Source organism: Rhagoletis pomonella, unplaced genomic scaffold, assembly GCF_013731165.1.
Source record: "Rhagoletis pomonella isolate Grant_MI unplaced genomic scaffold, Rhpom_1.0 Rhpom_scaffold_00003, whole genome shotgun sequence".
In the NCBI taxonomy this organism is placed as follows: domain Eukaryota; kingdom Metazoa; phylum Arthropoda; class Insecta; order Diptera; family Tephritidae; genus Rhagoletis; species Rhagoletis pomonella.
Window position 1 is genome coordinate 81,330,250 of NW_023458557.1, and position 17,683 is coordinate 81,347,932.

At 39.5% G+C, this 17,683-nt stretch overlaps 2 protein-coding genes across 3 annotated transcripts in view; one reads left to right on the top strand and one right to left on the bottom strand.

The window, feature by feature from the left end:
• The window catches only part of LOC118735653 (sodium/hydrogen exchanger 9B1), a 55,958-nt gene extending 54,688 nt beyond the window's left edge, over nt 1-1,270 (top strand). For both annotated transcript variants that reach the window (XM_036465540.1, XM_036465539.1), the window contains exons 7-8: nt 4-358; nt 743-1,270. In XM_036465540.1, coding sequence (XP_036321433.1) covers nt 4-358; nt 743-894 — 507 coding nt within the window. In that variant the 3' untranslated portion in view covers nt 895-1,270. The remainder of the gene's footprint in view (nt 1-3; nt 359-742) is intronic.
• Nucleotides 1,271-1,311: 41 nt separating this feature from the next.
• On the bottom strand, nt 1,312-10,851 carry LOC118735652 (HEAT repeat-containing protein 1 homolog). The gene is made up of 4 exons (XM_036465538.1): nt 9,563-10,851; nt 9,260-9,507; nt 5,353-9,207; nt 1,312-2,560 (listed from the first exon to the last, which is right to left on the bottom strand). Exons 1-4 carry the CDS (start codon nt 10,726-10,728, stop codon nt 1,410-1,412), a joined length of 6,420 nt encoding a protein of 2,139 aa, XP_036321431.1. The 5' UTR covers nt 10,729-10,851; the 3' UTR covers nt 1,312-1,409.
• Between the last annotated feature and the right edge of the window lie 6,832 nt (nt 10,852-17,683).

Genomic DNA, 17,683 nt, shown 5'->3' on the forward strand with positions numbered 1-17,683 from the left:
CAGATTAACGAATTGGATGGCGACATTGTCTACTTGGGCGTGACATGCATTGTGGTTGCTGCGGTCATACGCATCCTTTGCACAGCGGGCATTGCTTTTGGTGACCGCCTCAATACCAAGGAGAAATTCTTTGTTGCCATCGCCTGGATGTCGAAAGCCACTGTACAAGCGGCGCTTGCGCCAGTTGCTCTGCGCAATCTGGGCAATAATGCTAGCGACACCGAGAAACGCTATGCCAGTATTGTGCAGACACTTTGCGTTTTAAGTATTGTTTTGACAGCGCCTTTAGGTGCTATTTTGATCACTCTAACCGGTCCGCGGCTGCTGACACGCACCAAACAACCACAAGTACTGGAGGGTAAGCATTTACATATGTACACATATAAATAGTATAGCAAATAATAACAAGAAATCGTGGTGGACATTAAGCTAATAATTTTAACAAAAAAATCTATACATAAATCTCCTATATCCTTCGCCGACACAAATAAATATGTTATTTTAACGCGTCAATTATTAAGATATGGTCCAGTAATTTGGGAGTTTAGAGCCCATAATAATAACAAAAAATTGAAAAGTAATTCTCCTATATCCTTCCCGGACACAAATTATTTTAACACGTAAAACATTATCGCTTTATCGCTTACAAAGAATTTGCATTTGAATTTTATGTATTTATACATACACACAAACATATATTAAATGCAATGAATTAATTGTTTATTACTCATTTACATTAAAGGCTGGCGACGCAGTCATCGTCCATCCATTCGTGATATTAGTATTATTGACGAGGAGGAGGAGCGTGAGGATCCCGAGTTGCCGGCGGACAAGACTACCGCTAATAATACACAATCGAATGCACATATCAATAACATTGGCTACGCACATTAGCCGCTTTGGATTTTGTATTGTAACTATTTTGTATACCAACTTTTTGGATAGTTTTAAGAACAAAAAATCGACCTATATATGTATCCATATGTATGTGTCCATCCAATATAGTGTTGTTGGCATAGCTTTACGTGATTTTGTTGCTGAATATACTACTATAATACATATTTGTGTAGAATGTACGAGTGTGTTGAAATACTATTAAGTAAGCCTTTGGCAGTATAATATTATCTATTGTACAGATACTTAACCTACCGCCCAGCATAAAAACTTTCTCGTGTTATTGTTTTTTTTTTCCTTGCTTATACATTTAATGTTTAAATATAAATATATTAATTAAATATTCAGACGAATGAAGTCTGTGCCTATACTTTAATTTACCAAAGGAATTTGGCGTTTGCATTAAAAGAGAATATGAAGTTTTTAGCCATGCAACAACTCGCTTTTTTTTCTTCTTGAATATTGTCAAATATTTATTACCCTCTTTTAGCCATTCATTTTAAAGCACTCACAACTTATAAGTAACTCTGCAAGGACTCGCCGAGTATATTTTCGAGCTCCTGCACAGCCTGCCGCGTGTTCTTCTCCACACGCTGATTCTCATCCTCCAACAGCTCGGCCACGAAAGGCACCGTTTCCGGCAGCAGTGACGTAAAGTCTTCACCCAATTTGCGTGCAATCTCCACGCAGCAATTGAAGGACAATATGCGCACCTCAGGTACGTTTGTGCGTGTCTTCATCAACACTTGATAGTTCAGCTGCTTCCACATGATGTCATTCGAGACGGCTGCGGCCAACTGTGCAAGGCATGCCTGCAATGACTGCTGCAATTCTTCGTTTTCCAACACCAAGCGATTCTCCAGCTGATCAACCAGTGGCACCATGAGCACCTCAAAGCGTTGGCTGTTGATGAAACCTTTGCTGTCGTGTAGGAAGAGGGTGTGGAGTGTATTCAATATGGCTTTAACAATATTGACGGTGAGTGTCTCCACATCGGTATCAATCGCTTGTTTTGCCGCATTGTAGTCGTTTAGCAAAGTAGCCGCATCGTCGATGAAGTCGCGCGCAAAGAGTAAGAATAATGATTTGAGCGCTTCGGCGATGCGGTTGGTGAGCAGGAAGAATGTTAGAATGGTTTCACGTTGTGCCCGTTGTTTAATGGCCCACTCATACACCTTCTGATAGAATGGACGAAAACTGCTCTCGGATAGCTTCAATACCCAAGTGACGAAGGCATCGATAATAACTTTTTCGGTGCTAGCAGCTCGCTCAAACTCACAATGGCCTTGCACCTGCAAACGGAATTCCAAGGCATACAAGAAGAATGTGCTCAACTCACTTTGCACACCGCTCAGATCAGCGCTCGCTGTCTTGTTGATGCATTCGGGTAGCAGTTCCATTAAAACACCAATGTCGGCGTAATTGTGTGCATCCATTAGCTTGCGGTAGGACTTCTCGCAGCTGGGTACGAGTATGCGAACCGGCACGTCGCTTGCTATTTTCGACCAGATGGTGGAGATGCGATGCAATGCGGTGGTGGTACGTTGATCGCGCTCATTTTGTTGTTGTGCACTAATAATGGCGGAAATCGTACTCAGCGCGGTGATTACATCCACTATGTAGGGGCCCAAGAAGAGTGGCAGGGATTCGAAGAGCTTTTGGGTGCCTGTGAAAAGAGATTTAATAAAAAGTGTTATTCGAGTGAATTCACGAAACTTTTGAATTAATCGACCCTATTGTTTGCCGACATCGATGTCATTTTTTCGTCAAAAAATAGCCCTCATCGGTCCAACACCGGTAGTTTTGTGAGGAACATCTTTCCGTAAAAATATTGTGGCCAGCGTAGCTAGCCTGGGACTGGGGGGTCTATTTTTGTTGACAACCATAATCGGGCCTATTATTTCTAAATAAACTTATGTACATTAAATAGAATATTGGATTATATTGGTAATAAATTTGTTTATAGTTGCTGTTGTATAAAAGCATTTTTCTATATACATAAATCGATGGCTGAGTGGAAGATCGACCTATCTCGCCAGCCAGTTCAAAAACGCCCTATCTCAGAAAACTTTTCACGAACGCCCTGCTTCAGAATTTGATTGAATAACGCCCTATGTCAGAACTCAGTTCAAAAGCGCCCTATCTCGAACGAAAATACTTTGAAAATAAGCTGAGATAGGGCGATTTTAAATTGGCAGCTAAGATAGGGCATTCTTCAACTAAATTCCGAGATAAGGCGTTTTTCAGTCAAATTCTGAAGTAGGGCGTTCTTGAAAAGTTTTCTGAGATAGAGCATTGTTCAAAAATTTTCTGAGATAGGGTGTTTTCGAACTGGCTGCCGAGATAGATCGATCTCCCACTCAGCCATCGAAATATCGATTGGTTTATCGATATATTTACCCATATTGTTATCGATTAATTTTTCGACATAACTTTCGAGAGTTATTAGTGTCACTATTTATCGATTTCTTTATCGATATACCAATGAATAAACATTTTATTTATGCTATTCTAGGTGTTTTCGTGCCAGTGAATTAAAAAGGCAAACAAAATAATTTTCTTTCCTCCTGCTCCATTTATCGTCGATTTTCGACATATTTTTCGATAGTTGCATCGATTTTTCATCGACCACGTTATCGATATGGTTACAGCGATACATCAGATTTTATGATAAGTCACAAAATATGAGTGCTCTTATGCCTGTTGTCTGCTATCGATGTTATCGATTTATTTTTTCATATATGGGTGTTTCCAGCGGAAGGTCCACCACGACAAAAAAAATAAAAGTTCTATATCTAACGTATTTACGGGCCGATTTGTCTGCTTTTTAAAGTATATACTGGCTATGTAAGTAGAATCATGTTTGCATAAAATGGTCTTCCTAGGTGGTGCCAAGGTCGAGATATTTCGAAAAACCGTATTTATGGTCCGATTTGGTTCGAATTTGTCGTATGTAGTTGAAACATAATAAATCATAGATTTTTAATAAATTGACTCTGAATTGGCGCTGAAGTCAAAATATAAAGTATATTCTACATAAAATACAAGTTTTAATTGAGTTAAAAATTCATTTAAAAGCAATATTAACAAATATATAACGATGGAAATTTATGTCACGTGACGCCACGTCACGTCACGTTTCACACTTGGCGTTGTAAAATAGAATTGAAACAATTTGCATTAATTCGAAAAACTCTAAAAACAACTAGAATTGCTCCAAATCATATTAAAATAAGTTTCATGAAAATAGCCATCCACAATTCGCAGAGTTTTGCGATTTTGTAAGAAAAGAAAAAATCACCTTCCATTTTTTGTCACGTAACGACACTCTCTTTAAATGCTTATATTTCAGGACCAAGCAGTTCGATTGATTTCATCTTTCGGTTAAATATAGAGCTAATTATGTGCTATACAATGGCCCAAAAAAGTTAAAGAAAACAAATGGTATTCCTTTTTTGTATCACATTGAAATCGTACGACTGTCACGTGCGCCACCATGGGAATGCCCATATGTAATTTTCGATAGATTTTACAGTTATTTTTTGTCGATATATCGAGCCCTTACCGCCAAAATAACGTAAGCGTGATTTTTTTCAAAATTTTCTTTTTGATGCAGAAATATTCCTAGAGCGTCTAGATGCACTTCTGCATCGAAAATACAATTTTTAAAACAATGTCGCTTACGTTATTTTGCAGGTTAGGGCTCGATATGTACCTACATAAGTCAGTTTTCAAGTTTTATGGTCTCTTTGGATCTTTTGGTTGCTTTCTATTTAAAGAACTAAGAATTCACCACCAACCAACCAAGAAGAACCACTTGAATGCAATAAAATTTGACGCGCCTGGAATAGAAAACACTAAAGAGAATGCGAAAAAAATTGCTTTCAAGACTTGACGTGTCTGGAAGGGGACTAATTACCTATAGGCGAACGGATCTTCATATCGATACATTTGTCCAAATGATTAATTGTTTATCGATTTTTTCGATGACCCTTATTACATTGACTCTCAAATTTCTATACTTATTACAGTGGCACTCAAGAAATCTCCTTGTAGCTGCTTTGAAATTTCTTGGCATACACTCACTGTAAGGCCCCTATTATGAGTCACAACTTTGCAGATAGTTGAGTTGTAAGTTGTAAATTGGTATTGTGGGACACAACCCAACTCAACTTTGAAAACGTAGTTGTCTGTCAGTTGTCTGGTAGCAGCATCCTCAGGATTATCGGTAAAACATAATTCGTAACTGATTTTCATTTTTTTTGCATTGAATTATTTTAACATAATCAAAATAATACATATATTATTATTAAAATACCTAAATTTGTATCAAATTTCCGACTTTTTCACTGGCAACAGTCAATAAATAGTTGAGTTGTCTCAGATACAACTTAACTAAGTTGAGTTGTGAACCATAATAGGGGCCTAAATTTCAAATATTATCTAACATTTACTCACCTGTGATAATAGCGATGCACACATTGTCCGGTGGTTGCGTTTGCACCAGCTTCGCTTGATCTTGCAGAATTTCAATCATCTGCGGCATATATTTAGGCAGCAGTGCCAATGAATGCGCTTTCAAGTTCGAAGAAATTTCAACAATCGTCAAAAGAACAGTTGCCAGCACAATTTTTGAGATATTTGAACGTTGTTTTAACACCTTTATTAAATGCCCCAGTATTTCTTTAAACTCCTCGATATGTTGAAGCGCAAACATTTTCGATAAGAGTTTGATGGCAATCAGTGCGGTCTGCTGTAGGAATACCAAATCATTGGAGGAAGAAGGCGATGCAGTGCCCGAAGTTGATGGCGGCTCCTGATGCTTGAGTATGCCCAACGTGATGTCACTTAGCGGCTCAAGTAGATTGTAGAAATTATCTGGATCACAATTTTCAAAATAGCCATCGCGTTGCTGGAGTTTACTGATCAGCAATTCAATAACTTTCTTTCGTATGCTAAGTAGCTGATGTCGCATGAGCCCGTGTATGACGACGAGGAACATGTCCGGGGAGAACAGCGATATGGCATTGTCCAACACATCGTGCAGGTGGTGTAGTATGACCTTCCAGAACTTGGTTTGTGACACTTCCTCGGCTGCCTCAATGGCAGTGTTGACGACGGGAACATACGAAAGTGTTTTAATGATGAAACTCTGATAATAGGATTTTATAGACAATTGTTCGGAGTCGGTGAGCAACGCAATTTTACGCAAAAACTCTGTTGAATTGGAAATGGTCGAGAGAAACTGCATGATGACATATTTGTAGTGTCGCAGTTGCTTGGCGGTGCGAGATTGCACGTCGAAAAGACTCATTTCGGTAGAATCCATGGCTAGCGGCATCGGCTTGTTTTTCTCCTTGCTATTTCCGCCGTCTTTTTTGTCGAGCGGCAGCGCCTTGATGTAACTTAGAAGTTCTATACATGTCTCGAGCGTTATTTGTGGTTCAAAAGTGTTGGTCAACTCCAAGCAGATTTCCAAGCGCTTCGAGAATTTCTCGCCACCACTTGCCCCTGATGCTGAGGACGTTGTGGGTTTCGCGTTTTTATTCTTGCGTTGCAATAATCGCTGCTTTTCATCCTCCAGCACAATTGCCTCAAAAACAATGCAGAGGAAAATCCATAGGTATTGCTCGGCACCGAGCGTCTGGAACAGCTTGTGGTAGAGTGGCAAACGGCGATGCTCGGGCACATCCAGCAGTATATCGGAGAACACCTTTAGCACCGGTATGACATATGCGGAAGTATTACCATCGCCTTTTGCACTACTGTCCTGCGAACGCACCAGTATCGGCACGATAGACTCTATCACATTGTTGATGATGTGGAAGCTAAATGCATCATCGTGCCGCACTACCGATGAGCCCATGAATGTGAACACGTCCACTACACTATGCAACACCTGCTGCGGAAAGAGCGCTGCACAGTGAGACAACAACAGTAAGGCGTTATTCTGTGTTTGCGGGTTCTGCGCGCCTCGCACGCACTGTACGATCAAATCAATGCGGAAAGTAGACTTTGGCAGCACGTTGGTTAGCTGTACGCCGCTTGACCGCGCGTGTTGACAGCAATGGAGTATCATGGAAAGCGCCAATTGCTTCGTATACTCCACCACAGTTTGCTCCTCCTGCTCCAAACAGAAGCGCAATAGTTCGAAAAGCGGCGCCAACAATTGCTCCGACTGCACGAGCTTCTTTTTGTGTTCGAGCAACTCCAACAGCGCTACACCCTGCTTCCATGCAAAAGTGCTCACTTTCGCCGTTGATAAGCTAACAGCTTTCTGATCGCGTTTGTCAGCAGCTGCGGCTAGGGACTTACGCTTAGCATTTGCTTCTGAAGTGCCATCAACGCGACACATTTGCACCAACAAGTCGACGAGTGGCGCACAATTAACCGTACACTTTTTCAGCATCTTGTTGGAACTAAGGAAGACAGCATCATTATCTGAGGCGGCCATTGTTTTCACAATCAATTTCACAAGCTCGCTTTTATAATTCTGCGGCATCTGCTCGTAGCAGTATTCGTCAAGCACCTCGAGCAGCAGGCAAGGCACGGAACGCAGCTTGCCATTATGCGGCACAAATACGTTATGCGCTGTAAATATTTGCTCAATGAACTGCCAAGCCGCTGGATCGTCCGCCAGCACAGCATCGATTGTGTGACTCTCAAAGCGTTCGCAAATTAGCTGCAGTATAGTGCAATATGGCTCGGGTAGCAGCAGCAGTGCATCCTCTCTGCGTGCTTTCTTAAAGGTGCGCGCGCCCAGCGGTATTAAATCAGCTAACAAATTATCGTCATTTATGTGCTTCAAGGTTTTCAGCACTTGCGCTGTGAATACGGCATTATTAAGTGAGTCTTCAGCCGTGATTAGCTGCAGAATTTCTCGCAATATTTTCACACTTTGTGGCTGTTGTTTCTTCTGCGTTGGTTTGAGTATAGTGTACAGTATGAGCGGGAATTGCTCGTGGTCCATGCTAAACTCGTAGCTGCGCGCCAGTATGCTGTCGACGAACTGCGATAAATGTGCCTTTAATTCAACGCTTTCCTGCAGTACCTTTAGTGTTTCAAGCGCCTGCAGGCGTGTGGTCTCCGAGGGCGCAGTCAATGCGGTCGCGATGCGGTAAACGTGCGAGGCATTTAGTTGCAATTTGTTTTGCTTGTTTTTTAATAAGGCATTGGTTAGCTTGAAGGCACGCAAGCGTAAAAGCGGATACTCCTCGCCAACAGCAGCGTTGTCTTCATACACATAGAAGTTGGAGAGGAATTCTAGCTTCTCTTGTGCGCTATCAAAAGCGATGCCAAATACTTCTTTTAGTGTTTTCAACCATTCCATTTGCTGCTGCGGTGGATTGCGTGGATTGAAGCCTTCTTCGGATAGAAGATTGAAAATGCCAAAGAATGTGCGTAAATCATCCTGCATCTGCTCCCACTCCATGAGTTGTTCGAAGCGTGTATAACGCGCCAATGCTACGATAAAATCGGAGAAAAGTTGCAATGGTATGCAATCTTGTTTCTTTACGAAATTCCATTGCTTGTTTTCCAGTTGGCGCACTTGAAAACGGCGATAATGTAAGCGCGTCTGCGCAAATATATAACCAGCCTCAGCCCCTGTGGAATCCTTGCTCAGGCAAGCGGTTGCTAACATTAACAAATGCGCGAAATGCAATGCGCTGCTGAATATGCGTTCGCCATGCGATTCAGCGCTGCGGAAGAGACTCAAACCGCCAGGGATGTGTGGTGAATTTGAAATTACTTCGAGGAATTGGGACTTAAACCCTGCAGCATTGTAAACATCACTCTTCGCAGGCAATTTAAGCTCCTTGAGGAAGCCAAACTTCTCGCCTAGTGGGCTCTCAATTATTTCCGATATAGCTTCAAATCTTTGATCGTCAATTTCATCAGGAAATAGTTGCGGCATTAGCGCGAGTAATATAATGTTTGTATCATAGTCTGCCACAACTTCTGCGGAAGTTAAATGCTTCACGGCCGCAGCTGTTAGCGGCGCCCAGTGTGTTGCGTCCAACTGCACTTTATGTAATATACCAATCAGCGCTTCTGCTACTTTATCTGTACCCAACACCTGCACAAACTCCTTAGTAGGCAATTTCAATATTTCTGCGACAACCAATTCACTGTCATCGGCAATGCGATCGGCCAAGCTTTCGCGCAACAGATGCAAATTTTGTGGACGAGCGCGGTAATCATTTAAATTGCTGAGTAGTGTTTTTACCGCAAATGCGCGTATAGTGGCAGTGTGATGATACAACTGTTCGTATATATTTGTGGCATTGGTGTCAAATGTTTTTAATCGGAAACCTGTAATGTATAGTTTAAAGCCAACGTACTACATTATTTATATACTAGTTACCTAAAGCCATTTTAAGCACGCTACGTTTGCTTGACAAGTCATCATTATTCGAATTTAAGCCCTCTTTTATTGTTAGATCAAATGCCGCTGGATATTTCCTTTCCAATTTACGCAAATATTCAGAGTACCATGACTGGAAGCTGCTACTGGTAACATTATCATCATCATCATCGGAGCTGAGCTCAATCATCTCACTGTCCTGTGGCGGCAATAGTTTCGGCTGCTCTTTATAAGAGTTAAGAAAAGCCCTAAAAAAAAAAACAATTTTATTAACTGATATATGCTCCGAAAAAAACTACTTACTTAATTACCTCCTGGGCCGATTCATCATTCAGTTTTATATCGTCTAATAAACGCTCAAGAAACGCTTTCAACAAAACTGACTCATCATGACCATCTTGGATGGCCTTCAAAGCATCTTGCAGCAGCGCTACATACAACGAATGCACATACACATTGCTCTTAGCCAAACTTGCCAAGTGCATAGTGAACCACTTCTGAGTGGCCAAGTTAAGCAAAGTTCTCTCGCTAAATTGCGGATTAGCTTTCTTTTGATTGTCAAATAAGAAGACTAGAAATAGCACTGCCGTTGCCCGTAAACGTTCCAGCGACACAGCTGCAGCACGATCCACCAAAGCTTTACACAACTTTGTGGTTACCTGTGTGCGTGCCAGCAGCTGCGTGGCTACTATGAAAGCAGCTGCTGCATAGTCCAACACATCGGACTGTAAGCCTTTAATCAACGAAGGTAGTATTGTGATAATATGCCATTCCTCCACCCGGGATGCGTGCTCTAAAGCGCCAACAACCACTGATGCATAAAAATTAAGTAGAGTTTGCAGCGAGTTCGCCTGTGTGCCCCATTCTTTCACTGCATCCATTGTAGATTGACAGACAAATTTAAGAAAAGCTACGTCCGTGGCTGCACGGTTGAGCAATACAGATTTGGGTACCGGTACACCAGGCTTTTGCAAAGGACGCAACCAATTCCATTCTTTATCTGACTGCTTGATTCGTATGACCTGCAGGACCAGCATGAATGCATTGGTTTCATGATAAGGCAATGCTAATGCCAACAAAGCATTGCGATTATATTCTTGTATGTGAAAACGACGTATCAACCACTCCAAGCACATAAGCGATGAGCGCAGCAGGAAGTAGGGAGAGAGGCGATTAAGAAATTTGTTAATATTGCGGTCAAGCAATTTGTTCAAATCACTCTGCTCAACAGAACGTTCTAAATCTAAGGTAGATTCATTGAAGAGCGTAGCTTCAAACGATTGAAATATTGGGTTAAGTGCGGTGAGTTCCTGTAATCCGGCTATGCCAATTTCATAGATGGTGCGCCGCGTTTTCGTGCCAGCTTCCTTGCGGTCAAATAACACCGAAGCCTTGGAACGCGCATCGGCCAATGCCATGGTCTGTGGCACGGCCAGGCGCTGTAGTTGCTCTTGCAGCGAGGTAGTCATATTTAATCACTATATTAAAGCACAATAAATAAAGACAAATCTCACAGAATTTAATATTTGCAGGAAAAAAACACGCGGAATGAAAAATGTTTGAGCATGCTGGCGCAATGTTGTCAGCTCATCGTGTAATCGGAACAGAGGCACAAAAAAATCCCTGTTTCTAGCTTTTGTGATTTTGCGGAATTAGTGGGCATGTTTACTCTAAACGAAGAGGCAGTTATAAGGTCAAATCTTTTACAATTACTTTAAGGGTACATAAATACCATAAACGATGCGTATAATGTAAATAAATTTTGTTCCCTTTCTTGGTATTAATTTTGGAAGAAACCACACTTTTCTTCCGCACAGCTGTTCAAGTGGCAGTGTTCATTGTGCAGTAATATTGTATTTAGTCACAGGGTGTCACAATAAACTGATTTATACGAATTGTTTATTTTATTAATTACAGCGACTTTAGCTTCCATAGAATATTTTTTTTATCATTGCTGTAGTACTTCTTTATTTTACAGTCAAAACAAGCACTTACAACCAATAAAGTGCATTATTTCATGAACTTCCGCCAGCAAACCGAAATTTTATTAACGAGTCACATGCAACTCTGAACACATCCTTTTCCGCTGCCATATGTAAATTTAGTTTTTGCGCCAATTTGTGAAGCCTTGGAAATTTCTTATTAGAACATTATTAGATGTGAATTTTAAGTGAAAAAGTGTTTTTAACAAAGATACTATACCGTTAAATCGTAAATTAATGTATTAATAACAGCAAGAGGCTATAAAATCGTGAATGCAATGGGATTTACAAAAGCCGTGTGCGTCGCATGAGGCCCCAGGCTTTCCGTGTAAGTTTTGTTTTTCATTTGCTATTCACCCTTCTTAATAATTGAATATGACTTAATTTCATAATGATTGCAATTAAAATGACTTTGCCATATTAAATCTCGCAAACAATCAAAATAAAACGCTTCTTTCATCTGCTATTGTTCTCAACCGACACCCTCCGCTCATCATCGGCCGGTCGAGTGCGCTCCAGCTCATTTGATAGCTATTTGTAAATGGCAAGTGAATAGAATGCAGACATTGAGATAAACCGGATTCGGTTTGAGTGTCATCAAATTAACAATGGCCTCAATAATTTATCATTTGCTCTTGAGGTTGATTACTAGCCGACCAACCTGCCTGCTTGCTTTGGTAACGTCAACAAAGTTACATATGTACATACTCGTACTTATCTTGCTTCCGAAGGCTTTCTGCAAATCATGTCAGTACAGATTTGGAAATTCATATCTGCCACTGCAACTACCCTTGTGCCAAGCAATAGCCAAAAAGATTTGTACACACTTTCCGTCAAATGTGTAGGGCTACGGAAAGTGGCAGGAAAGTAAAAACATAAACGAAGGAGTATTCGTGCTGATAGTTTTGTCAGCAGTTGTTTTGCTGTTTAGCTACATACATAGTATGTACGTACATACATATGTACATATGTATGAATATGGATGGTTGTTGTGATTACTGCTGTTGGCTTGCATTTAGCATGGGGGTTTGAGGGTTCATGCCTACTTTATTGTGGCTGACAAAAGCGCAAGACCAATACAGTAGGCGAGCACAATGATTATGGCAGGAAAAATCAATGGTTTCGTATGCTTCATGAATCATAAGCAAGGCTCAACTATTTGTTGCGGGGATTTTCGCCGCTTCTTGCTTTATTATTCATATGCATGGAGGATTTGTTGACCGTTGTTGTTGTTGCTATCACTGATACGTTGCAGTTGGCAAATACATATTTTGTTAAACAGCTTTTGTCTTCTTTGCTCTAATAATTAATGTATGAATATTTTTACATTTACTGTCATCGATAGGATTACTCTGAATCGGCGTTGAGATGTGAAAGGTGACATTAGGCACGAAGGGTGGCGGTGAGTAGCTGGAAGAAATGGATTTATTTTAATTTTTAATTAAATTTATCAATAATTCCCTACTAATGAGTTGTAAACAAAGCAAAATATGATTTATACATAAATTTACCGGATCTTCTTGGATTTAGTGCTGACCACAATAAAGCGGTTTTCGGCGCTAGTTAACGATATGTTTTGCTTATAAAAAAGTTTAATATTGTTAAGCACCCATATTGTCAAAGTTTTACGTAATAGATAGATACTATGTACGTATGTATGGTTGCATGTATACATACATACATACATACATACAGTATTGGACATATCTATAGCACCCCCCTTTCAAAGTGATATTGTTTGCCACTTATTTTTAATTATTTGTTTTTAAGAATTTTCAATTAAAATACTGTTAATTCTCTAACAAAACCCATATAAACCAATGTTTTAAACTTTTTAAAAGACCAGAAAAAAGTACAACAAACTTTCTCTTAAATTTCAAACTTTTTTCTCAGAAGCTCTAGAATTTTTTTGAGTACACAGTCTAAAAAATCAACGGTAATTTTTAGCCACTTGAAACTTGCACATTATTAGACTAAAATTGAATGGGCTATAAAACTGTGTACTCAAAAAAATTCTACCGCTTCTGAGAAAAAAGTTTAAAATTTGGGTGAAAATTTTTTGCACTTTTTTGCGGTCTTTTAAAAAGTTTTAAACTTGAGTTTATGTGAGTTTTGTGAGAGAATGAACTGTATTTTAATTGAAAATTCCTAAAAATAAATAAATAAACATGAGTGGCAACCCATATCACTTTGAAATGGGGGTGCTATTGTATTGGCCAATACTGTATATGTATGTATTTAAATTTTTTCTTTTTCTTTTTTGTTGAAAGTAAATGAAGTTAGTACCTTTTAGAGGTAACCGATATATGTATGTTGTATGCCTTTATATATTTTCGTAGTCCCTCATTCATTAAGAAGGTACAGCGGGACAGAGCAGAGTATCGGCCATACAAGAACGAAACGTTTTTGTATCAGTACTTTTTGCCTCCAAACTGACTTAGACTTTTTCCTATCCGTCTTATCTAGCCTGACGGCTGCAGTGCGGCCAGGTTAAATACAATCCAGCCGTGGAGAGACCTCAGATTCGGACACGTAAAAGTACTTGAAACTCTACCACTCCTCTACTCTGATTAGACAACAAATTCTCCACAAGAATCCCAGAGAGGAATGAGTGGGAAAGGGCCACAGACCTTAACCCAGGGTCTACGGCCATATATACAGATGGTTCCAAGCTTAACAAAATAGTGGGTAGCGGGATCTAATCTGACGAACTCGCGCTAAACCTCAGTTTTCTCTTACCGGACCATTGTAGCGTTTTACAAGCAGAATTAAATCCCGTAATGGAGGCGGCTCGGTGGCTTATAACCTCCGCCCCTTCAGGAAGGCGTGTTGCTATCTATGCTGACAGCCAGGCTGCTATCAAATCGGGCGATTCTATCGAGATCCAACGTCCAAAGTAGCCATAGAATGCAGGAAGACTCTCAACCTGCTGGCATCAAAATGCTACTTGACTGTTGTATGGGTGCCTGGACATAGGGACATCCCTGGCAACTGCCTAGCCGACGCGCTTGCAAGTAGGGGGACGGAAATATCAGAAGTCAGTTCTGCTCGGAATGCGGGCATACCTCTAACCTCCTGCAAATATAGACTAAAGGAACTCGTTGAGGAGGTAAATATAAGGTGGGCTGTGGAAACCTCCTGCCATACTACCAGACAAATTTGACCAAAGATTGATATAAAGCGATCCATAGCTGTTACCCGGCTGGACCGCTCCTCTCTCAGATTAGTAGTCGGGATAATCACCGGACACTGCCTGATGGGCACACACGGAAAAAGGCTAGGATATCCCACCAACGATTTCTGTCGCAGCCAAAACGCGCAACCAATTCTTCAATAAGTACTTTCTAGATTGTTTAGCCGATTTGAACTCGGCGAACGTGCTCGACTTTTTGTGCTATATAAAACACACTCAGTGGTTCAATTACTAAGGGAGGGAAAGAAAGAAATGTCTTCGGCCAGAGGTATAACAATGGGCTTTTCCAGCCCACGATAGCTCCGCGCTTTGCGCGGGCAGCCACTCTAATCTAACTAACCCAACCTATGTAGCCTGAGTCCCAGAAATCATTTTACATATTTAGTTGACGTAACTTAAGTCGGTTCTCAGTGTAGTTATAAAAATACAAATAAGTTAAACTGTTATGAATTCAGGAACTTGTTATTTTTGTTAAAAAAAAATGTGTTATGATTTTGTAAAGAAAACAAAAAAAATATATAAAGAAATTTACTTTTTTTTTTGGAAAAAAATTTTCAATAAAAATGTTTCTGGTGAAAAAGATTTATTTTTCTAGTTTTCGTAACCTTTTTAGGGGTTTCTAACAAAATTTCTCTGGCAACACTGGCTTTTATCATTATCATCATTATTACTCTCACTGTTACTATTACTATTACCATTACCACACCATTGCCTTACCATTACAACTACCATTATCAGATCCTTACCACCACCGTTTCCATTGAAATTACCAATACTAAGATCGCTAGATTTATCATTACCAATACCATTCCTTTTACCATTACTATTACCATTGTCACTTCAATTACCATTACTTGACCATTAATTTCACCAATAGCGTTATATTTTCAATTACCATTTGGATTATCATTAAGTATTATTACCACTAAATTATCATTACCATTACCATAAAAATGGTAATTACGATAATCATTAGCATTACCATTATTATTATAGGTACATTTGTATGTTCAAATACTATAGATACATATTAATACCATTACCATCATTCCGCTAACCATACGATTTCTACTAGCAATATAACTGCTATACTCATTACAACTATCATAACACTTTCCATTGCCATAACCACTGCCCTTATCATTATCATTGTCAGTACCATTATCATCATTATTACCGTCATTATTGCCACTTGGTAATGGCCAACTACAACAATTATCACGCCATTAACACTACCATTGCCATTACCAAGCTGTATCATTACCAATACCATTCCTCTCACCATTACTATTACAAATGCCATCACAATTACCATTACTTAACCATTACATACCTTCGCCAATAGCATTAGCCTTTCAATTACAATTTCGATTAACATTGAATACCATTACCATAATCATTACCATTACAATAATCATTACCATTACAATAATCATTACCATTACCATTAAAGTTATGGTTGTAATCACGATTATCATAACCATTGCAAATACCATTATTATTTCCATCCAGCCATTACCATCACCATTATCATTGCCATTTTTGAATTACTGTAGAATTATTCCCACGCACGTAACTGTGGTTACATTTGTATGTCTATACACATACTGCATATGCACATACTTTCATACCGACTAACATACTAAAAACATCACTTTTGTTTTAAATTTTATGGTCTGTGTTTTCGGTCGACAATTTCTGCCCTGCCGGTCATTCAGAGTATAACACAACTCCCAACTTCTGGAAGCCGCAGCTGCTGAGCAATGCGATGATGACGAGTGGGCTGCCTCACTGTAAACAACTTACAACTTAAAGCTGTGGTAAATGCCACGCACATACATACATACATACATACATAGGCATTCAAGTGTAAACTTTGGTCCTTTGGTGGCACATTTTGACGCTGACAACTAATTTAGCACAATTATACTTAAAACTTTTGTTAATTTGCGTACAATGCGTTTGACAATTGCTTGCTCGCTTTGTCTCTTTATGTGTTCTAGGTGCCCAAGTTATCTACTATGCCCTTCATGCTCTAAATATGGCTTAGTAATAGTTTTAATTATGACAGCTACAAGTTTTTAGTGATATTACTTACAGTGAAATGTGGTTGATGCTTTATGCGCTTGCAAATTGGTTTATATAAGAAAGTTTTCGCATAAAAGCGTGAAATCCTTACCGCGCTCTCATGCATTTTCATGCATCTATAAAAGCATCAAAACGTACAGCAATGAGAGAAAAGTCGAAAATCAATTGCAAATATTGCATTATCACTGTAATTCTATACTCTTTCGTATAGCAGCGTTCGCAAATTGCCGTTATCATCTTGTCCTTGCTACAACTCAATCTCGAAATCCCTCGACATGCGTTCCACAAATCACACTGGTCTTTACTAGCCATGCGCGCGCTGCCAACCCGTCCATAACAATTTCCTATGCCACCAGTTCAATAGGCCTGCTTATCAACCTGTTTCGTGCGCTGTCCATTTTGCCTCTGACACTTGTTCAAAAATAATAACACTTAAAAATCTTTTTCCGCTTTTTCGAAATGTGGTGGATGTTGAGAATGGATGTGCGCGCATTTGGTGGTAAATGTATGGGAACTACAATAACGAGTGCATGCTTAAGTGATTTCCGTTTGTGTTTCATGTTTTGGCGTTGGTTTTTTGCTTTTTGCTTTGCTTTATTATTGAAGTGCGTCGTGTGACACGTGGCCGGGCGAGTGCTGTTTGATTAGTTGATTTACAGTGTATTGTGGCAACCCTTGTTTTGATTTTTTTAAACTACTCCTAAATATGAATATATTTATACTTCAGTACATACATACATACATGTATTTATGTAAATACTTTTCACATTTGTTATGTAATCCTGTTCGCCCTTCCGCTTGTGTGTGGCTTTTTTTTAAATGAAGATATCTAAATCATCAAATAAGTATTACTGCGTTTATGTATGCTAATGCGATAAAGCCATTACGTTTTATAAAAACAAAGTCTAATCAAAAATTACTTAAAAACCGAGTGTGGGAGTTGCTCACTAGGATTGGATTACAACTAGCATTACTATTATAACACCATTATAATTGCAATTACCATTACAATTGATTATCAGTACATAGATTATTACCATTACAATTACCTTAGCCAGTACTTAGTACTACCAATACCGTTAACATATCCATTACAATAAGCATAATCATTATCAATACAATTTCCATTACCAGTACCATTACCAGTACCATTTCAATTCC